The sequence below is a fragment of the Chelonoidis abingdonii genome, chromosome 19 (assembly GCF_003597395.2).
Source record: "Chelonoidis abingdonii isolate Lonesome George chromosome 19, CheloAbing_2.0, whole genome shotgun sequence".
Taxonomy (NCBI): domain Eukaryota; kingdom Metazoa; phylum Chordata; order Testudines; family Testudinidae; genus Chelonoidis; species Chelonoidis abingdonii.
The window spans coordinates 42,826,976-42,850,306 of NC_133787.1; the positions used below are offsets into that span (position 1 = coordinate 42,826,976).

The 23,331-nt window shown below is 51.4% G+C and overlaps 1 protein-coding gene across 1 annotated transcript in view; it reads left to right on the plus strand.

Moving 5' to 3' along the window:
• The window catches only part of LOC116838685 (uncharacterized), a 383,139-nt gene that overhangs the window by 270,678 nt on the left and 89,130 nt on the right, over positions 1–23,331 (plus strand). The window contains exons 7-8 of the mRNA XM_075073854.1: positions 13,478–13,624; positions 19,598–19,681. Of these exons, the coding sequence (XP_074929955.1) occupies positions 13,478–13,624; positions 19,598–19,681 (231 nt within the window). The remainder of the gene's footprint in view (positions 1–13,477; positions 13,625–19,597; positions 19,682–23,331) is intronic.

A 23,331-nucleotide genomic window follows, 5' to 3' on the forward strand; every position in this document is an offset into this window, starting at 1 on the left:
AGCCCTAGGTGCACTCTGGTGCCAAGGAGCTGATTCGGGGCAGGGCCTGCAAAACAAATGTTGGGTACCTGTGGCCTCTGGGCCTGGCCCGCAGCCTGGTGACAGACAGGTGGGCAGGCACTGGAGTAGGCTCGGTAATCTTTTGATGAGTCAGAACTCTGAGGGGCGTAAATATTTGGCAGGGCGGCTGCCAGACAACTGCACAGTGATTTCTCTAGTTATTTTCTCTGTCTCCTAGGCCCTGTACCTCCCTTCTCCTTTTGGCTACTTTCCTATGTTCTCAGATCAAGGGCTTGCCCTGCAGAAAGGAAGAGCTTAGCTGAAAATTAGGAGGTTTAATCAAAGCTTTCTCCAGATGGCAGAACTGATCAGCAAACATTGAACTGGACAGAATGAAATGTCATTCAAATGGAAACAGAGGGGCTTGCACATTTTCTCTAGTAAAGAATTTGACTCCAGCTCCCCCTCCCCACCCTGAGTCACTTGTTGCTGCAGAGGGTGGGAATGAAACCTGGGGGAAGGCAGGCTGCACAGACTGAAGGTGCAGTCACACAACATTATTTGTCTTTGCAGCCCAGAGTCCAAGTCATTACTCTTGGGGGACAGTAGCAGGAGACCATTAGAATTTCCAACGCTCCCCTTTCTCTTTAGGGTAACTGTTTTCCACTCTCAGAAATTGCCAGGGACTTCAGGCTACAGCCAGGTCCCAGTGTGTAATTTCCAGACTCTGACTCCAAAGGGGACAAAGTGCAGCTCTGAGTGGGGAAACAGGACCATGGCAGTGGGCGGAAGGGAAGGCTGACAGCAGCACAGTCCGGAGGACTCTGTTTAGTTCCCTGCCCAGGGGGCTTGCAAGTGCCATCTCCTTGGTGTGGCGGGTGCATGGCAAAAAAGCACATCAGCTTCCTGCTGGTTCTGAAAACCTGCCCTTCCCCGCATGCTCTGGGTACATTTATAGGTTTAAAAACAGCACAAGTGCAAATTGGATTGCAAATGCCCCCCCCTCCCCCCTACTTCTGCCGCAGAGCCCTGCAAGCACCGAGAAGAGGGCAGGATTTGCTCCTCGGGAAGGGCTTGAGTACATAGAAGAGCTTTGTCTTGCGCCTTGCCAGGGAATGGAGCCAGTGGTAACCTTCCCTCCTGCCCTCACTGCCCAGGAGGTGGGAGGAGTGCAGTGGGGCTCCCCCCCACACACACACACACGATGTGGGCTGGATTTTCAGCCTTGTCAATTGTGCCCAGCATTGGGAGGGACCCTGGTTGTGCCTGCACATATCTGACTGTGAATTGTTTGTGTGCTGGGGGTTGGGAGGCCAGGGAGGGGCTGTGCTTTGTCCACACTGCAGCGCCAGGCCCAGGGTATTGGAGAGATGAGTGGGAGAGGGAATACCTCGCCAGCAGCACTTGGTCCAATAAAAGAGATGTCACCCCCTCGTCTCCGCACTTGTCAGGGGTCTCAGGCATGCTCATGTGAGCAGAATCAGGGGCCTGCTGGTCTTTCTGTAACACAGGCTGTTGCACCTTGTGCTGCTCCAGAGGGAAGTCCATGCCCTCTCTCCGCTGGCATCTCCCCCCATTCAGGCACACACCTTCTGCTCATTTACCTGGCTGGACAAGTAGCGGCTGCTGTGAGAAGCAAATAATGGGCCCTTTGGGATCTTCTGGGTGTGCCTGGTAGTGCTGCTCCGGTGCCCGGGGGCTGCATGAGAGGCCGTGTGCACAAGGACTCTGGCTGGGCAGGCCAGGGAGGGAATAGCTCTATTGCCCGCAATTTTGATTCAGCCATTTCATCTGCAGTTCCCTCAAGTGTTGAATTGAATAAACCAGCCACAGCAGCAGCAGTGGGGGAGGGGCTCTGAGCTAAATGAAAAGAGACAGGCAGCTTGGAAGAGAGACTCTCATCCTTTGGCTGCAAATCCAGCTCCAGCAGGAGGTGTGGCAGGAGCCTGGCAAACCCATGGAGTGCAGCAGGGAAGGCTCTGTGCGTGTCTGATGCTAAAGAAGGGCATGCTCCTCCAGCGGTGCTAGCCCCCGGGCTTTGGAGGCAGTCTCACGCCAGCTAGAGTCACGTGGCAATGGCAGAATCTCCGCCCAAACCGGCAAGGAAAAGGACGTTCCAGCTCTCCTGGCTGTGGCTGAACACCAGCAGGGAAACAAAAAAATCCCCCATTTATTTTTTGGCAAATACTCTGCGCTGGGGCTTGACTGCTCACTTCTGATACATTACAGAGGCAGTCGCGGCATCTACCCTCACCACAGCCAGCTTCTGTGGAGTAGCTTTTGAGCAAGGGATTGTGATTCCTCCCCCTCTGCTCTGCCCATCATCTCTACTGCGCCAGGCTCTTGGCAGGGCCTGTCCTCACTGACTGTCACCCAGCTCAGGGCAGGCATTGAAATAGAGCAAAATGTATTGGAGAAAATCACAGAATGAAGCAGAACATAAACTTGTGGGGCCTGATCCGCCTCCCGTGGGTGCAGCTTTAGTCTCGTCCGGGAGTTACTGCGATGAGCCCCCACGTAACTGGCAGAAGCATCAGGCTCCCTGGCCCTACACTCTGTGGCAGAAAGAATTGCCTCAGGATGTAGAAAGCCCTGTGGTTTGATCCCCACCATTGAAGCTGTAACCCTTTAGATTCTGAGCACGTCTCTACCCTGGGAAAATGAGGGGCCCCCCAGGGCAGAACACATCCAGGTGATGCCTCTTATAAATATTGATGTTGTTGTTTGTATGACACAGGGCAAGCCACACCTCTGCCCCCACTTACCCTCCCCCCATCTCTGTATATGCCTCCTCCAGTGTCGGGCCTTGGGCCTTTACATCTGCTGGGGTGGAATCATGCCTTTCTTGCATGCACCCAGGGATTCCACCAGGCTTATCCACCATGTCCCAGTTAGGGCTGACACCTGCGGGAGTCTGGGAGGATGGGGACCAGCAGCCTGCTTAAACCACAGCATGGATTGTTTTAGCAATAGGAACAAAGCATTTAGAAAGGAGGATTTAAAAGACAGCCTAAACGCCTGGCAGCCTGTGTGTGTACACGCACCAGCCATTGTTTCCTTGTGCAGAATTTAACTGGGCACTGGATTCTTGTCCTCAGTTTTTTTATACTTCTTAACTGATATCTGTCGTTTGAATTAACAGCTTCCAGGAGCCTTAGGACCTCTCTGCACAGGGAAGAGCCAGCAGCAACTGGTATACACTCACTACTGTGACTGGACTCTTACTGCTCAGGTGCCTTTGTGGACTTGGGCCGAGTACTGAGCTAAAGCACCTGAGTGTGTTGTGTGAGTATCCCCACAGGGAGTTACTGCGGAGGAGCCTGCTTGCTTTAAGTTCACACCCTTTCTCCCTGGGCACTAACTTCCCTGGGTGGACAAGCCCTTAGACTAAACCTCTGTGGCACCACGTGTGGACTCCAGTGGTGTGAAGTGCAGAGTGCACCACAGTGTTGTGTTCTAAGTGTCCCACGTGCATGCTGCTGGCGTGAACTCGGACTATGTTAATGCAAACTAGGTGCCTTTTATTTTGCACCAGCAGTGTCCACGTGGGGCAGTGAGAGCGCACCACTTGATGGTTTCTGCAGTTCACACCCCTGGAGTCCACGCGTAGACAAGCCCTCAGGCCTAGTCGGCACTCAGTATGTCTACACTGCAGTCAGAGGTGTCAGTGCAGCACGTACAGCCATGCTCAAGCTAACTTTGATCAAGCTAGCTCAAACAACAGTAGCTCTGAAGCTGCGGCAGCGTGGGCTAGTTGTTCAAGTGTAACGCTGACAAAAACCCTGGTTGGTGGCAGGCAGGATCGAACCTGGGATTGCTAAAGCTTAGTATATGAGCCTCTACTGCATGAACTAAAAGCCACATGCTCTCACCAATCTCTGGACAGACGAGATCCCTCTAAACGGAAGCAGCGCTGCACCGAGCAGGCCTGGGTTACACAAGCACATAGCCAGGGTCCTGGATAGGCTTGCACAGCCCATGCTGCCCTCATTCAAGCTAGCGCAGGTCTGTCTGCCCATGCTGCAGTCATACCGCGCATTGCAGTGTAGACAAACCCTAGGTGACCCTGAATGGAAGCACTGCTGCAGCTGAATGGTTATAAGCACTGGTTCTGAAGTGGTGCTGAACATGGTTTTCCCTCTGCTTGCAGTTAAACTGTTCTCCGCACTGTCTGAGCTGCACCCTTTGCTGAAGCAAGTGTAAATGTGATCTAGTGCTTCCATAGAAGGGCTGGGAGTCAGGACTCACGAGGGTAGGACACTGACAGTGCCTCGCTAATGGCTCTAACCTACTTCACATGGTTTGGGGAGGCCTAATTTTCTACTTTGCATGGTGTCAAGTATCAGAGAGTAGCCGTGTTACTCTGGATCCACAAAAACAACAAGGAGTCCAGTGGCATCTGAAAGACTAACAGATTTATTTGGGCATAAGCTTTTGTGGATGAAAAACTCACTTCTTCAGATGCATCAAGTGAGGTTTTTTTTACCCATGAAAGCTTATGCCCAAATAAATCTGTTAGTCTTTAATGTGCCACCGGACTCCTTGTTAATTTTCTACCCTTTATGAAAGGGCTCTGTGTTACGGTGACTCTGGGTCCAAGGGGTAGAGCATGAGAGAGGCTGCTGCTGTGAGCTTGTGTTTTGTGACTGTGGTTTTGCCCCCTCCATTGCTGCTGTGGTTGCTTGCCTGCTGTAGTGGCTTATTCACTATAAAACATGGTTATTTTTCATGTTCTGGTCTCTGTGTTTCGGGTGCTTCTCGTTGTCCTTGCTTCACCAAAACTGAGCATTCCTGTGTGTATTTCCTTGTGTGAAATGCGTGCGTGTGTGTGTGTGTGTGTGTGTGTGTGCGCGCACAAGGGAGAAGGAGCTGCAGCTTCAGCTACATTAAGCAATTAAACTCCAGCAGCTCAGGGATGAGCAGGAGGCCGTGATTTTCCTTCCCTTTGCAGTAATTGCCTCAGCAATCAGCTTTGATCACCCGAGAGCGAGTGTTGCAAGTTGACATCAGCGGTTTTAATATATCCATTTACATATACAGGAGCAGAGCAGCATACAGCTTTCCATAGCATCTCTGACCTGAAACCATCACAGCTCCATAGACACCTTATTTAATTTAATACTTCGCCGCCACTGCAGAAGCCACAGGATGAGGGTGGCGATGGATAATCAAGCCCTCGCTCGCTGTCTGTGAATGTCTATAGAAATAACATGAAAGTAATTGCTTTTGAAAAGCAAAGCAGAAATGGCACAATTGATTCCACTTAAATGAGAGAGGAAGGGAAGTCGGGGGAATGTTCACCCTAAACATGCCACCGACTCTCCTGCAGCAAGCAAATGGATTTCTGTTTCTGAGGGGAAGGTGGGCAACACATGGCTGTTCCTGTGTCTGGCTGGCAGGAGAGGGGCAGGCTGTCCCAGGCCGGCAATACTGCAGGATACACTCTCTTGTCTAACTTGGACCGAAATGGTACCTGCAGCCCCCTGCCCTGTGTGACAGACTCTGGTAAGGGAGAGAAGTTGTGGTAATCCCTCTCCTTGCGCAGTCCACATGTGAGGCCACAGGTGCATTATTCTGCTTGCCAAAGGAGTAGGATACACACAGCAGGGAAAGTCTGGGAGATAAAGCTCAGTGCCTCGGCTGGTGCACCCTAACTTGACCTCTGTGAAGCTAGCTTGTTGGGAGCTGTAGCTGAAATGTGCCTGCCTGCCTGGAACAGTGAATCTGTGCTGTACTTTCTGTTACCAGACTCCACCCTCCGTGCCACAAAAGGCAGCTAGTCCTCTCCCATGCAGGCTCCCTTAACCCTCAGAGGGGGCTTGGTCTGAGCATGGCAGAACCCCTCACGCCTCATGTGACGTTATTGATATAAACTGGGACCATATAGAGCATGGGTTGTAACCAAGGTTCTGTAGTGGCACCAGATCTTATGTAAAGGGGATCATATAAGGTGTCTAAGACCAGGTTACGGGTTACTGGTTATGATTATGCTGTCTGTATGTCTGTATCATTTTGTAGTTGAAGTTATGAATATTGGCTGTATATACTGTCTATATTTCAAACTTATGCTGTGTTACTGGGAAAGATCCCAGACAGTGAGTGTTAGCTCTGCTTAGCCTGCTTGATGGCCCATTAAGGACCATCAACTACACAATTGACCCATTGAGAGGAGGCAGCTATGCCTTGTAACTCAGCAGGGTGGCAGAAACTGGCCCATGTGACTGCAAACTCCATTTTGCTGTAATTTTCCACAGTAAGAAACAAAGAAGTGTCCTTACGCCTGGAAAAGCCTATATAAGGCTGATGCTTTATCTCCATCTTGTCTTCAATCCTGCTTCTTACCTCTGGAGGACTTTGCTGCAAGCTGAAGCTCTGCACAAAGGACTGATGACCCATCCCAGCGGGGGATGTTCCAGAGACTTGATTTAAACCTGCAGTTTATTCCATCACTGCTACAAGCCTGAACTAAGAACTTTGCCATTACTGTAGTAATTGATTCCATTTAATCAATTCTAGCTCTCATCTCTATCTTTTTCCCTTTATGAATAAACCTTTGGATTTTAGATTCTAAAGGATTGGCAACAGCGGATTTGTGGGTAAGATCTGATGTGTATATTGACCTGGGTCTGGGGCTTGGTCCTTGGGATCAAGAGAACCTTTTCTTTTACTGGGGTTGTGGTTTCATAACCATTCATCCCCAGGACGGGTGGCACTGGTGGTGATACTGGAGACTGGAGTATCTAGGAAATTGCTTGTGTGACTTGTGGTTAGCCAGTGGGGTGAAACCAAAGTCATTTTTGTCTGGCTGGTCTGGTTTGCCTTAGAGGTGGAAAACCCCAGCCTTGGGCTGTGACTGCCCTGTTTGAGCAATTGGTCCTGAATTGGCACTCTCAGTTGGGTCCCGCCAGAACCGCACTGTCACACCTCGGTGCAGCAGGATGAAAGAGCATTGGACAGTAAAGCAGGAGCTCAAGGCACAGGACTGTCCTGCGTGTGAACACTAGTTGGCAGGTCCTGCTGATGGAGATTCCCATCTCCGTGTTCCTTCAGACACCCTGAAGCAGGAGTCCCAGGAGCAGTTTAACTCTTTAATGTGACTGAGACTAGTCTCATCCATCCAAATGTCCTCTCCTTTTTAGAGTCCTGCTAGGCTCTTGGCCTCAATGGTATCAGGTGGAGGTGAGTTCCACGGGTGCTCTGTGTTGTGTTCGTAAGTAATTCTTTTTTCAGTGTTCAGTGTGATCCTTTGAGTGTTGTGGACAGTCCGCTTGTCCTAGTCTTATGAGAAAGGTGTATGTGCTACTTCCTCTACAGCCTTCTTTTATTATGTAATCCCTCAAATATATCCCCTTTCCTGTTCTTCTTCCACCTTGGGTAAAGACTCCAGTCTGTTCATTCTCTCTCCACGCCTCTAATCACGGCTGGCTTTTGGCCCTGTGATTTGGCCAGGCCTCCAGAAAACCGCAGGATGTTCATTAGGCCTGTGACATGCAAGAAAGGACAGAGTAGGTACAAAGCCACAGTCTGGTGGACCAGGCCTGATTTTGCTGGATGCCGTGGTGCCTGCGCCCGCTAAACCCGTGTGTCCTCTGTGGCAGTAATTCTCAACCAAGGGTGCATGTACCCCTGGGGGTACTCAGAGGTCTTCCAGGGGTACACCACTCATCTAGATCTGGGGTATGCAGCCCCACGAGTGGTCATGGGATGGGTTTAGGGGGATCACAAATGGTGGGCTGGGATTAGCAGGTGACAAACAGAGCAATTGTCTGGGGCCCTCTGCAAAGCTATGTTAAATACTTCAGCCCCAGGCAGTAGGGCCTGGGCTTCAGACAAGGCTCACAAGTGAAAAACAGGCTCAGTATCACACGGAAATGTAAGTACAATATTTATATTCCAATGGATTTATTTTATAATTATATAGTAAAAATGAGAAAGCAGTTTTTCAGTAACAGTGGCTGTGACACTGTTTTGTATTTTTATGCCTGATTTTGTAAGCAGACATTTTTAAGTGAGGTGAAACTGGGGATACACAAGACAAATCCAACTCCTGAAATGGGTAGAGACATCTGGAAAGGCTGAGAACCACTGCTCTTGGCTGAATAGCCACCTGCCTTGTGTTGGTCAGAACCACTTCCTTGTGCGCAACAAATGGTCTCAGAGAGGGTCCCCCTTCTATGCCCTTCTGATCAAGGCCTTTGAATAGGGTGAAACGTCAAGAGCCCCTCCCTTCTAGGGGTGGTTTCTCTCTTTGGGGCACTCTGTACAGGTCACCCCATTGGCTGGACTTGGTCTTGGGATTCAGAAAAGACTGAAAACCATATGTCAAGTCCTAGCTTGCAGAACATATCTAATACTTAACTCAGCACAAGGTAATCTAGATGTGGATCCTTGGCTTAGTTACAGTTGAAATAAAAGGAAATCCTGTCTGTTTCTAGAGGCCTGGCATGTGTCCCAGGAACTGCCTTTTCCACATTGCCCCCCATGGTGCATGTTCTCTCTGATTCTGGCTGCTCACAAGCCCAGATTTACACACACACAGTGACGTCCCCGGAGGATTTGCTGGGTTTTGAGTGCTCACCTGTGCAACTCCAGCCGTTTCCCATTGTGGTGTATAGCATAGGGCAGCACTGAAGTGCTACAGCTTTGAGGAAGTCACAATATGAAGATGATGGTGGCTCCATGACGATGTTAATATCTAAATTAAATCTGTTTTATGTTACTAATATTCAAATTAATTGTGAATGTTGATAACTGGGTGACAGTCTTCAGTAAATATATTTGTATTAATCAGTTCACATTTAATTACTATATTAATTGTAGCTAGATTTAGTCAGATAGGTACTAATTAAATGCATCTTAGCCCCTGGATGTATTCAAGGCCGTCTCCAACATGTTCATAGGGTTTGGCTAGTGTGACAAACTGGGACTGTTCTTAATGTTTGCTCTGAATACTGTGTTGATGCCTCAGTGTCCCCTAGGCAGTTCTTAAGTATCTAGGTGGTGGGATAAGGGTGTATGATTGCTGCAGAGCAAAAGGCCAGTGCACCTAAATGCCTGGCACTCTGTCTCCTAGCAACTGATGGCCTGGGCCCCTCCTCTGCAAAGGTGCCAGCTGAAGGTGTTGGAGACAAAGGGATCAGGTGACCTCCTGGCCTGGGAAAGGAGCTGAGCAGAGAGGAGGGGCTGGAGGTGGTGGGGAATCTGGAGCTTGCTGGGGACGAGGAGTGAAGTGCAGACCTAGGGGTCTGGCTCACTGTCCCCCAGAATGGACCCGGCCGAGGGGTCTGGTTCTCTGTATCTACAAGCTCTGTTTTAGACCCTGTTCCTGTCATCGAATAAACCTCTGTTTTGCTGGCTTAGAGTCACGTCTGACTGCAAAGTGGGGGTGCAGAACCCTGTGGCTTCCCCAGGACCCCGCCTGGGCGGGCTCGCTGTGGGAAGCACACGGAGGGGCAGAGGATGCTGAATGCTCCAAGGAGAGACCCGGGAGGTGAAGACATGTGAGCTTCTTGCCCTGAACAAGTCTGCTCCGAGGGCGAGGAGGCTCCCCAAAGTCCTGTCTGGCTTTGTGGGGAGCAGTTCCAGAGCATCGCCCGGGGACTCCGTGACAGCTAGATTTCACCAGAGCTCTTCAGCTGCTGTGCAGGTGACTGAGGGGGCAGTGCGGGCAGCCAGGTGGGCCAGTTTGTAACACACTGGCCGACGAGGCACAATGATGCACAGTGCCTGCCCCTGACAGGATACCCTGGGAGCCCCCAGAGGGTAACGCTAACTGGGAATACCTTGGGGGAGGCAGCAGGAAGCATGGCAGAGTTGGAGTGGTGCTGGTACAATACTGACATGGATTTGCCTTTGGGGGCTTCCTGGAGTGGGTTTTCAAGAGAGGGGGGGTTTGGCACGTAGTGCCCTGGGGCAGAAAGGGGCTGAGGCTGCCAGATCAAGGACAGTGCGGAGGAAGACACAAACTCCCTGCTCTGGGTATGTGCAGTGCCTGGTACGGTGGCCTGGGTCAGGCTTCTAGGTGCTACTGACCACATGTTTCCAGTAATATCGGTGAGGGTGGAAGTGGTGAACACAGGGAGCGCGATAGCCAACGCCTCTGCAGCTTGCGTCTCCCTCATCGTGTTGTTTGCAGGACAGTGCAAAAAGCTTTGTGCTCTGCTCTTTGTACCAACCTGCAGCCATGCCAGGAAGGGAGGGTGCAGACAGCCTGCATGTTCAGCGGGAATCACTAGTGAGCTCATTGTGTGAGGCCAGACATTGGCTAAGCCAGACACAGACAAAAATCCCAGAGTTCTGAGCAGTCAGGGCCTGGGAGTGTGGCTGCCAGGAGACCCCTTTCTTTTAGATAGGGCACTTCCTGAAATCAGCCAGGGTTCTGGGGGAGCTGGCTAGTTCATGATTTTCTGCCCCATGGTAGGGTGGGTAGGTTGAAGGGTGTCCTGTTCTGTCCCCCAGATTCCTGTCGGGGGGGAGGAGGGAGAAGGAACCTGATGAGAGGGTGAGGTTCCTCAGCCCAGTAGGAGTCAGGGGTGGGGTGGACTGGGGAGGGCAGCCATTTCTTCTGGGAGAGTTTGAGTGGCACAGGTGGGGAGACGAGAGAGATTTCTCTTTTGAGGGACAGTCATGGGAACCAGGCAGAGGTGGATGCAACATGGGAGTTTGGAGACCTTTTCTCACTCATTTTTCAGTCCTATATTGTTTAGTCTGTAAACACTTGAAGGGCAACCAAACCTTCAGACCCTAAGGGAATGAGGGAACTGGTGACATCAGCATCGGGGGCTCCAAAAGGCTGCAGCCTGAAATGAAAGTTTTCATAGGCTGGCTCCAGGGGCCACAGCTGCTAGTGGGCTTTGCGCAGTTCAGGAGGTGTGACCGGGTGATGTGCCAAATCCCAAAAGGCTGGCCATGGGGAGGGGCTGCCACCTCTGCCGCGCTGCTGGCCAGAATGTAGTGCTGGGAGCATGTTCTCAGTGCTGCATCCTTGGGCTGTGACTGGGACAACGTACGCTGTTGAGCCAGCTGCTGCTGCTGTTTATCTAGGCAGCCAGTGCCTGCTGTTAACCTCCGTGATGTTGTGTTTTAGGTTAGCAGTGCTCCTGGATCCCGTCCCTCATCTTCCCGAACCAATGAGCTCCTGAAAACAGAGGTAAAGGCCCCTGGAGACTAACCATGTCGAGAAGACCAGCCTTGTTTAACAGTCTCCAGGGCTTGATCTCTGACTCGCAGCACCGGGAGGCCAGGCAGGCTGCCCATTACTTGGCTTGGTGTAGTTAGTTTTATAGAGCTGCACCAAGGTATGGAGCTGATTGAGCTGCTAGGCACATCTTTGTAGGGCACCTGCACTGAGGGTTCAGAGCAGCAGCTGGAGCCCATCTGGTGCTGCACCTTCCAGACACAAGCAGGCCTTTGCAGCACAGATGTGCAGCTTCGCTAACAGTGCCGTTGGTTACAGCTCTGAGCTGAGGCTGACTCCTGACAGCTGGGGGAGAGACTCCGATTCCTGTCACAGATGCAAGCCTGCCTCTTTCCACGGTCCCCTTCCACCACTGCTCTTTGGGCTGGGCCATGTTGTGGCTGTTTGTCCCCTGCTGGTCTCAGTTTGGTTTCAGCCATGTGGAGCTCTGGGCCGTACAGGGTTGTGGGGGACCCAGGGAGGTGCTGTGGGCTCTGCAGGGGAACTCTGAACCGTACAGGCTTGTGGGGGACCCAGGGCGGTGCTGTGGGCTCTGCAGGGGAGCTCTGGGCCATACAGGGTTGTGGGTGACCCAGGGAGGTGCTGTGGGCTCTGCAGGGGAGCTCTGAGCCATACAGGCTTATGGGGCACGCAGGGAGGTGCAGTGGGCTCTGCAGGGGAGCTCTGAGCCGTACAGCATGGTGGGGGTTCTGAGGAGGTGCTGTGGGCCCCACAGCGGTGAGCTCTGGGCCATACAGCATAGTGGGGACCTGAAGAGGAGCTGTGGGCTCTGCAGGGGAGAGCTCTGGGCTATACAGGGGAGTGGGGACCTGAGAAGGGGCTGTGAGTTCCAGAGGAGCAGCTCTGGACAAGAATCAAGTATGCAGGACCTGGGCATTTTAGCGCTCGTGGAATTGTCCAGGCCTTTGTTCTTCACTGGCTCTAGGAAGAGATTTCTGTGGTTGAGCGTAAGTGCATCATGCCTGGGGCCTTCTCTGTATGGGAAGCCTTTGAGTGGCGAGCTTAGTGAGGCTGAAGCTTCCTGTATCCTTCCCTGCTGGAGACAGAAGAGTGGGAGAAGTTGTGGCAGGAGGAGCTATACATGGCTAATTTTCAGTGGGAGGATGCTGCAGCCACGTCCTTTCTAAACCCCATCTCTCTCCTCTCAAGTGGCCTGGTGCTTGGGAAGCTGTTACTGTTTTTAGTTAATGTGCATTTTTTGTTTAGCCTTACTAGATCATGGAGGATAATCCATTTTCTCCTAAAACAAGCACTCCTCTGGGCCACCCCAGGCCCCAATAAATGAGGTGTGTTGATATCACCTGTGGAAAGGGACAAGGAACAAAAGTGCTTCCAACCCCAGCTGTCATGTCAGGATATCGCCATGCTACTGACCAATCACTGCAGAGGATTTCCCAATGCTGAGTTTCAAAAAAAACCAAAACCTCAGGATCTGTGGCCAGCAAAATCTATTGCCTCCCAGTCGCTGTCTGCTCTGCCAGGGACAGAAGTCACACCTGGCCATTGCAGAGAGGAAGCAGTTACTGCCACGTCTTCCACCGTCCCTGTCCAGAGAAAGGCCCCCATAGCTGAGACGCCAGTCAGTGATGGGGCCTGTGCAGTTAGCTTTGGGGATCAGTGTTTTAGTCCTGTCATGATGATTGCTCACTGGTTGGCATTCATGAGTCTTCCTTTCTCCCTCTCCATGTAAATGTTTTCCAGCTGGAACACCGCGATGCAAAAATCCAGATTCTTCAAAGCCAGCTCCTGCTCCTGCAGGACAAAAGTGATGTGCTGGCCACCGAGGTACCAAGGCCCTCCTTTCTCTTTTCTCTGTACAGGCGATGCCAGAGGAGAGTGCCCCAGCGCTCTGTAGCACAGGGCAAAGCCGCCTGGAGCTGCAACACGCAGCCAGCGCTGGGAGCTATTTGTTTGTTTATTTAAATAACTCTGTGTTTGCACCATTGCCTTCTATTTCTGTCCCTCGTCCAGGCTCCGTAGAGCTCCCCCCGAGACGGGATGAGGGCAAGTGTCCCTCAGCAGAGCGTCTGCAGTTCCCTGCCTCGGACATGTCAGTACTGCAGCTGATGTGCTAGCAAATCACACCTGCCATATTGGCTTCCCGTCCCCAGAACATCAAGTTCTTGCAGCTAGTGCGGGGGGTGTGTGTGTGTTTCTCCTCCCCTCAGTCCCCACCCCCGGTAGCATCAGGCCTGTGCAGTTCAGGGTTTTGTTAAGCTGTTTAGTATTAATTGATTTTTTTTTTCCATTTTTTCTTTCTTTCCCTGGGCGGGTCAATAGCTGGATGCTCAAGAGCAGAGGATCTATCAACTGCAGACCAAGCAGACGGAGAGGCAGGCAGAACTGGAGCAGAAATGCAGCCGGATCCAGCAGCTCGAACAAGACCTGGATGCCAGCGGCAGACTACAGGAGAAATCCCAGAGGCAGGTAAGGAAGACTCCACTCCTTCTCCAGCTCTATAGGGGCCTGGCTAGTAACTTTATTTCATGCACTAGCAACCTAAGCCAGCAGCAGTGACATGCTTCTATTCTCATGCAAATGATGCAGTATGAGAAAGGGCTAAAGACCTGAAAATGGAGGCTCCCAATGAGGAAGGGAGAGCATGGAAAGCCAAGAAGAGAAACTGCTGCATTGCTGGCTGCAGACATGCACTCTGCCCAAACCCCGACTCCAGGGGTAGCGGCTGCAATTGAGCAGATGTCCTAGGTATTGATCCCTGCAGCCTGCTGTCAAATCCTCTCTGAGTGAGGAATAGGGTGGCCCTGTGGAGGACAGGAGAGGGACTGTACCCCTGGGAAGGAGCTGTCCTAATGGGTGGTAACAGCAGTAATCGGTGAGTCAGGATGAGGCTTGTTCAGATGTATTGGTCTTGGCTCCCTGGGATAGAAATCTTGAATTTGCTTCAGAAGATATACACCCTTACAATGAAACTATCCCCGTGCTTCTTCAGCCGCTGACAACAGCCTGTCTGCTGGGCAGTATTTCTGCCTCGCTCCTTCGTAGCCCCAAGGTCCCCTTTTAACATTTTCTCCTTCCCTTCCTGTATCCACTGGGCTTCCTGCCCTTATAGATCTCTGTTAGCAGGCACTGTGCTTCGGAGTCTGCCAGGGGTTAAACCCTTTGCTTAGACAATTTATTCCTGCTGTGTGTGACTCCAGCTGGGGAGGGCATACTGCCTCCACAGGCACCTCAGCTGTGGAGGTCCACGCTTGCTGACTTGTCGGGTGCCCGTAGCTGTGAAGGGTATTGACCACAGCCGTCATTTGGATCAATATGGCAAGTGGGCTGTGGTGTGATGGTAGCCAGTGCGAAAAGTCTGCAGCTGGTCCCACTGTGGACTGCAGGACTACTTGCCGAACCTGACTACGTGACCCACTGGACCACTGCAGCTCTCTTTCAGCATCCCATAAGCCTGAGCAAGTTGTCTGCCTGTGTAACAAACTGATAAGGAAATCACTCCGAATAATGGAAGATTAAATCCCAGAGGATCAGGTCCCTGCTTGCAGGACAGGAGTGAACTAACCATGGCAGGGATTGTCCAGAACATGGCAGCATTTCAGCGTTTTTAGCAGAAAATGGATTTTGTTTTATTGCAGGTAGCTTGATGGTGCTGTGATGATGCTCTGGCCCTGGGCGGGAGCGTAACAGGATATTGCTCCTCCTGCTGTCAAGTTGTCCATGGGGCGGGGGATGTATACAGAAACATGGGTGGAGAGCAGCCCTGCTCTGGGGCACGTACTGTGTGAAGATGTGTGTATTTGTCTGTTTGCATGTGTGAGTCTGTGAGTGTACCCATGTGTGCACATTCCTCTGTTTATGCATCTGTCTGTAAGTGAGTCTGTGTCGGTGTATGCGGGAGAGGGAATCAGGCTGGATGTTGATGCTTTGTCTCTCCCTGCTCCCTCTGCCCTTTGTGCCTCATACATGCTGGTTCCTTTGTGTGGTGTGACAGGTAAATGGGAAGGTGACCATTCCAGCTCCCAGGCAGGGTGCCAAGAGCCTTATGCTGTGAAACTCCCAACCAAGTGCTGCTGCTTGTGTCATTGGCCACAAACGTGGAGGGTTTGCCTGGAGTTCAAGCATTCAGAATCAGTAAGGTGATCTCTGCATTTCAGCTCCACCAGTGATCCCATCAGACTGTCCCAGCCCCAGGCCAGGGTCTCCCCGCCATCCTAGGCATGCAGGGCCAGGGCCAGGCCCAGGCTGGGGCTCCCTGCCATCCCAGGCCCCAGGCCTTTGTCTTGGTCGCACAGGGCTCATCATATTCCAGCTCCATGTTTAACTGAACAGGCCATTCAGCTAAAGCTGCCAGCACTGATCCCCATTTCCAGGGCTGCCTGTGAGGCTGCAGTGATCACACCTTCCAGTCCCTCTCTGGCAGTTCGGGTGAGTCTGAGTAGCATTGGAATGCCACCGGCGCTGGAAAGGTGTCGCTCAGCCTGTCTCCTACCCTCGCTTTGCACTTTGTGCTCTGCTCTCTCCTGGCTTTCTGATGCTTATTGTTTTCTTCCCTCCCATGTGTGCCTCTATGCTTGTTTTCACAGCACCCTCTGTGCCTGGAGCACTTCCTTCTCTCTCTGCGTGAACCATCCTCCACAAATTGTTATTCTCTCAGCTCCACTCAGTGCTTTCTAGCTCTGCCCGTGTGCTTGCCATAAAATACAAAGCAAACATACAGCAAAGATAAAGCCACTGATCATGTGGCGTTGATGGGACACAGGAGAGCTTGTGGGAGTGAAGAGGACAGCACTGTGTTGGCTATAATCATTCCTATTGTACAGAGCCCAGAAAGCCATGTTTGGGCCTGTGCCTCCTCATCCCTCTAGAGCACCACAGAGCATCTCTCCCCTTCTCTTTAACCTCCACGAGACCAGATCACCATCTGTGGATCCCCTCCTTTGCAGCATCAGGTTCAGGCTTCTTGTCCTGAATTTCAAGGCTATGTAGCTGGAGAGACCAGATGATTATAGAGGCCTTAAAATCTTTGAATCTGTGAAAACAGGCTATTAATTCCAGGACTCATTGCTCCTGCGGGGGCCCCAGCCTTCTAGGTTCACAATCCTGCACCTCATCTCTCAAGCTTGGAGCACGCTCAGACACCTTGCTCCACTTGCATGCCAGAGCTCTACACCCTACACAGAGCATGGGACAGAGCATTTTCAGGGCAGGACCACAGCCATGGAAATCCTGCCAGAAGAGATCAGATTATTTGCAAGTCCATGGTCCAGCCCTACGCTGTTCATGTAGCAAGGTCCCTGAGGAGAGTGTGGCTGGCAGGAATGCTGGGAAAGGTAGCAAGGGAACAGAAACAACTCCCTTCCTTCCAAGTGGAAAGAGATCTGCAGGGAGCAGGAGCTGTTGGTAGGTGTCTCCAGTGAAGAGACTAGAAGGAGCCTGGAAAGGAGCAGGCTTCAGCTTTCTCTACTGAGAGAGACGAGGAAAGGGACAGAAGTTCTGTCTCTATCTGGTCAAGAGGCCTCAGAGGAGGCCACGCAGGAGGGGAATGTTTGAGTGGGCTTTGTTATGGAGCCCTGAGGACAAGGTTCTCAGACTGGGGGTCGGGATCCCTTTAGTGGGTTATAAGGTTATTACATGTGGAGTCGTGAGCTGTCAGCCTTCACCCCAAACCCCGCTTCACCTCCAGCATTTATAATAGTGTTCAATAGATTTAAGAGTGTTTTTAATTTATAAAGGGGGTCGCAATGAGAGGGGTCACCAGTACAAAAGTCTGAGAACTGCTGCTTTATGAGAACAGAACTGGAAAGAGGTAACAAAGCAGCCTGGCTAGAGAGAAGCCCTGAAGAGACTGTCCCTGTCTGGGGTCATTCCTGGGATGCCTCGAGTAGTGGGTGCAGAATTTGGCTGGACAGTCAGACATAGACAAGTTCCAAAAGCAAACTTTGCTACGGGACTGTGGCTACGATACTAATGACCTTGGAGAATCGGAAGCAGGGAGATTTTGGAGCCAGACTTTATGCCTGCTTCATTGTCTGGGACCCTGGTGAGGCGAGGCTAGAGAACTGGAGACTGAAGAGGAGGGAGGCCAGAAGCTCCCTAGGAAAGGGATCAGAGCTGGAAGGTAGGCACAGACGTGTGAGGACAAGCCTGTGACACGGGGTGGAATGGGGCTACAGAATTTTCTTGGGTTGGACTTAGCTGCATCCCTCCCCCTTGAAACCAGACTTTCACCTGGAACAGCACCAGTAAGCACTAACAAGGAGGAAGAACAGCGTACCATTCAAACAGCCTTGTATGCACGGGAACCAACACAGCTAACTCCAGTTTTGTTTAGTCTTAGTTCAGACCCAATGGTGATAGGCACCATAAAAAAACACCTCACGTAGCTAGCTAGGGAAATAAGACATATACAAGACAAATTAAGGGATATGATCTGCTGTATTGCCTCCTTCCTTCCCTGAGCCCCAAGGTCTGCAGTCATTTCTCATTATCATCTGCCCTATTTGAATTATCAGAGGGGTAGCCGTGTTAGTCTGGATCTGTGAAAGCAGCAGAGAATCCTGTGGCACCTTATAGACTAACAGAGTTTTTGGAGCGTGAGCTTTCGTGGGTGAATACCACTTCGTCAGACGCAGGTAGTGGAATTTCCAGGGTGGTTATATATGCTAGCAAGCAAGTAGAGATAACGAGGTTAGTTCAGTCAGGGAGGGTGAGGCCCTGTTCTAGCAGTAGAGGTGTGAAAACCAAGGGAGGAGAAACTGGTTCTGTAATTGGCAAGCCATTCACAGTCTTTGTTAAGAACAGGGCCTCACCCTCCCTGACTGAACTACTCTTATCTCTAGCTTGCTTGCTAGCAATATATTACTGCCACTGAAATTTCCACTACCTGCGTCTGACGAAGTGGGTATTCACCCACGAAAGCTCACGCTCCAATATGTCTGTTAGTCTATAAGGTGCCACAGGATTCTCTGCTGCTTCCTATTTGAATTGTAAGCACCATAGGCCAGGAACCTTGTTGCCTTACTTGTCTGTGAAGCACCGAGCACAGTTATGGCACTAGACAACATGGCAAACTGAATCTGCTGCAGAACCATTGCACTGGTCAGGGCCTTGGAATCCAAGGTGCACGGAGCATTCTTCAGGATTGTAGGTCCTAACTAGAGCAGAGTTCACTTCATTGCATTATTTACCATTGTGCTGGCCTAACTCCATGCCTGGGTGCTGTATTGCGTCAGAGAGAGAGAACAGAACAGCAGTTATCGACTGAACAATCCCTTGTCATCCAGTCCCAGCAGTCAGAGGCTCTGGGACGCCCGGAGCATGGAGTTGTGTCACTGACCCTCTTGGCTAACAGACAATGATGGACTGATCCTCCATGAACTTATCTAATACTTTTCTGAACCCAGTTATGCTTTTGGCTTTCACAACATCCCCTGGCAATATGTTCCATAGGTTGACAGCGCACTGTTTGAAGAAATACCTGCTACCTGTTAATGTCATTGAGTGACCCCTGATTTTTGTGTTATGTGAAGGTGTAGCTAACACTTCCTTATTTACTTTCTCCACAGCATTCATGATTTTAGTGACCTCTATCATATCCCCCTTAGCAATGTCTTTTTTAAGATGAACAACCCCAGTGTTTTTAATCATGTGGAAGCTGCTCCACACTCATCATTTTTTGTTGCCCTTCTCTGCACCTTTTCTAATTCTAATCTACCCTGTTTGAGATGGGGCGACCAGAACTGCCCACAATATTTCAAGGTATACGTGTACCATGGATTTATATTGTGGTATTTTCTGTCTTTCCCAATGATTCCTAGCATTCTATTAGTTTTTTGACTAGCACTGCACACTGAGCAGATGTTTTCAGAGAACTAGCCACGATGACTCCAAGATCTTCCTTGACTGGTGACAGCTAATTTAGACCCCATCATTTTGTATGCATAGTTGGGATTATGTTTCCAGCGTGCATTACTTTGCATTTATCAACACTGAATTTCATCTGCCATTTTGTTGCCAGTCATTCAGTTTTGTGAGATCCCTTTGTAACTCTTCACAGTCAGCTTTGGACTTAACTGTCGCAAGTAATTTAATATTGTCTGCAAACTTAACCACCTTGCTGTTTACCCCTTTTCCTGCATGACAGAGCCTTCAAGGACTGGGTAATAGGGGAATGTGTGAGTTGTGTTAAGAATACATTAGAGTGACACTTGCCACTGGTTTGAAGAGACGTGCAGTTGGTTTGTTGGTATGATGATGAGTGTTCACTTGATGGATCACCTGTTGATTCCGTGTTCTGTTCATTCCCTCTGAAGCACCTGGCATTGGCCACTGTCAGAAGACAGGCTACTGGGCGAGATGGACCCTTGGTCTGACCCAGTATGGCCGTTCTTATGTTCTAAGGTGGAGCTGAATGTCTAATATGTTTCCCTTTCTCTTCAGCTTGGGGAGTGTAATGCACGTCTGGCCCAGGTAGCAGGAGAGAATGAGGCTCTACAAGGCCATCAGCTTGAGCAGATGTTAGAGGTAAGACAGCCTGAGTGCATGGAAGACAAGCTTGTTAATAGTAATGGAGATCATGTAAATAGATCTCTTACTAAAAAGAAGGTAAGGACTAGCTGCGGGGAGGAGGCAGATCAAGGGGGCATAGAGGGAGGTAGGGGGCAGGAATTGGACTGAGGGCGTGCCGGAGAAGGTTGGGTGTAGGAGATGGCCTGAGGGGGAGCTGGGGAATGTCAGGGCAGAAGGTGGACTGGGGGGTGCAGGGGAAGGAAGGAAGGAAGGGGAACAGGAGGGGTAACATGGGGTGCAGGGGAAGAAGCAGGAGGAGGACTGGGGGTGCAGGGGAAGGAGGGGAGGGTATGGCATGTAGGGGGAGGAGGGACAGCAGGAGGGGTACACAGGGGCAGGGGAAGAAGTACGAGGAAGACTGGGGGTGCTGAGGAAGGGAAGCAGATGAGGTATGGGGGTGTAGGGGAAGGAGGGACAACAAGAGAGGTACAAGGGTGTGAGGAGGAGCAGGAGGAAGCTGGGGGTACAGGGGAGGGCAGAGGCTGACGGGGATAGCATGAAGTGGAGGAGACTGAGGGAAATGTGAGGGCAGTGAAGGTACGGACAGGTAGGGGCAGAAGACCATGGAGTCGCCCAGAGGGAGAATATGAGGGGGCAGCTGTGTGGTATGATGGGGCACTGAGAGGCAAGACTGACAGCTCCCCGTAGTCCAGGGGAGCAGCGGTCAAAGGTCCCCTCTTGTCAGGGAGGCCTGTGTTTCCAGTTGTGTAGGTGAGGCCAGACTGTGACCCTGAGCTGATCACACACAAACGGGTTGCGGGGAGAGGGGCGGGTGAAAAACATCCATTTGTTTAAACTTGTTATTTTGAAGCTTGTCTCATGATGCGGGGGGGCTGACTCCTGACTGGCGAAGGCTCGGGACTGCCCACACAGGGCTATTTCAGCTGAGTGAGGTACCGAAGCCACGGCCTGGCTTTTCAGGTGTAATTGAGCACTAGGAGCATGAATTATGGGCCTGCCCTCAAGGCGAGAGCTCAGCCCTGCCTATCAGCTGGGTCCCCCTGCCTGACAGGGAGCTCGCCAGGTGCATGAATCAGGATTTGGCACATCATTGTTTAATACAGCCCCATGCTAATGTCTTTTTGAAATGAACCCAAGAGAGCTGTTAACCTCACTTAGCCGCTGTCCTCTTTGTGACCTGGATAAATCATCAGGCGGGGACTTCCAGGATCTCCATTCTCATTACTTGGGAAATGGATGGCTGTGCAGGCTAGGAGCGGCCAGGGGAAGGGCAGAGCTTCCAGTCCAGGCAGATGAAGCTCCCGGGAACATATAAGATTTCACCATCCTTCCTACCGCAGGTGCCTCTGGCACTGTACAGCTGGGCGACTGCCCCCTGGCCTACCTACCACACTGTCATTTCTGCACTCCCTGCTCGGCCCCAGGGCATCTCCGAGACTGTGCCGCTGCACTGAAAGCAATTTATCATCTCAGTGGAGAGTTCATTCCCCCGCAGTGCAACTCCCCCACACACACTTAGACCCACCTACCCACCCCTCAGTGCAGCCCCCCCCCACTTAGATCCATCCACCCTGCAGTGCAGCCCCCCGCTTAGACCCATCCCCCCAACGCACTTATAGTCACCCCACAATGTAGAAGCCCAGGCAGGTCCCATCAACCAGCCCCTCTGCTTGTATCCACTTCCTCTCTAATGTAAGGGGCACGAGCTGATCCCATCATACAGACCCCAGCCCCTTCTTGCCTTTTCTGCAGTGCAGGGGGCACAGAGCTGGGCCATCTCAGTCTCTCTCTGTTTGTGGGCACAGCCAGTGAGGCCTTTCCCTGTCATGACGTCTGGCCCCAGATTTTGCGTTCCCTGTCTTCTGGTTTGGAGAGGCTAAGAGTGAGAGCCGGGCTTGGCTCCGTGGACTCTCCCAGTGACCTGTGAAGCAGGCAGGGGCAGAGTCAGATATCTCCCCAGAGTAACAAGGGTGTGGCAGATATTGCATCTGCCTGTGATGTCTTTGGGGACCATCTTGTAATAAGTTTTGTGTCAGTGTGGGCTAGGGATTGTATGCAGCTCCAAGGGGAGGGTTCCCACTGCTCCTCCAGGAACCAGTTGTCACGGAGTCTGGGAAAGTCCGGCCCTGCACCCCTCTTCCTGGACCCCACAATGACTTTTATCCAGCCAGTAAAACAGAAGGTTAATTGGACAACAGGAACACAGGTTACAGCAGAGCTTGCAGGCACAGTCAGGACTCCTCCATCCAGTCCTTCTGGGCTTTCAGGGTGCTTGGATCCTAGCTAGGATACCCTGAATTCTGCCCACACAGCCCCAAACCCAAACTGACCTGCCCCTCCTCCCGCCGGCTGATTCCTTTGTCCAGCTTCCTGGGCAAAGGTGCTGACCCCCCTCCCCCGTGCCTAGCTCAGGTTACAGGCTTAAAGATCCTGTCCCTCACCTAAAGACATCCCCTGCTCTCCCATCCCCCACACCGACAGCCCCTACTCCATCACACCAGTGACTGGCACACAGAGAGGTGTTCCCCTCCCCAGAGGCTTGCATGGACTGGTTCGAACTGGGTTTTCCGGAGACGACTGACAAAGAAAGGGATGTTGATATAAAATAGGCAATGTTTGCACTGGCTTAGGGCCTTCTTCCTGATCCAGCAACTGGACAGGGCCTTTGGTCCAAGGGGGGGCCCAACCTTCACAGAAGGGTTGGGAAAACTTTGACCTCTGGGTAGCAGTTAACATGAATATAGGAATGTGTATTGGTTTTATAGGTTTTCTCTGTAATGCTTTTACATTAAGGAGGAAAGTGTTTGCTTAGGAAGAGCTGAGTGTATTAGTCTCGGCCATCAAGCCCTGCTCAGAGCCCTGGAGGAGAGGCAATGCTCAGGTGCTGTCCGCTATGCAGAGGTGGCTTGCTGGGGATATCACAGTGTAAGGCAGGGAGCTGGGCAGCCTGAGAACTCCTTGCCAGAAGGGAGTGAGACAAGGGTCCCACCTACAGACAGGTGGTAGCTGGAGACCTGAGACCAGACTGGGCACTCCTGGAGTGGACCACACAGGGCATGTACAGATGCAGTTACCCTGAAAGTGTGGCAAGGTCACAAGTACAGACAGGGAAGGGACTGGACTTGGTCATACAAGCGCAGGAGACAGCTTGTCATTCTGGGAGTTTAGGAGGAAGCCCCATTTTTCAGTGTTTAACAGAAATCTCCAAGGCTACTGCTTGGAAGCACTTCCTCTGAGTGCTTCTCACCTGGGAAGGTCTCTGTCTGTTTCAGTCACCCTGCAGCAGCCCTCTGGGGACTCGGTCACTCTGGCTGGGCCAGCAAGGAGAAGAAAATTCCCATGAGCTAAAACTGCTGGGATCTCCTGGAAGAGGCAGCGGGAGGAAGGGAATCCGCTCTCTCTCTCTCTTCTCAGGCAGACGCTGTCATCCCTGGCTGGGACAGGAAGGCATTCCCTGAACCCTCATCTTTTAAATACTTACAAATTTGATTAAAGCTAATGTTAAAAAATTATATAGTACACAGGTTAAGAAAATAGTGTCTGTACCTCTGGATATAGTGCTTAGATTATCCACAAATACAGTTTGTTTTAAAAGTCATAAGATACATATATGCATAATCAGCAATAACTCAAATTTATGTGAA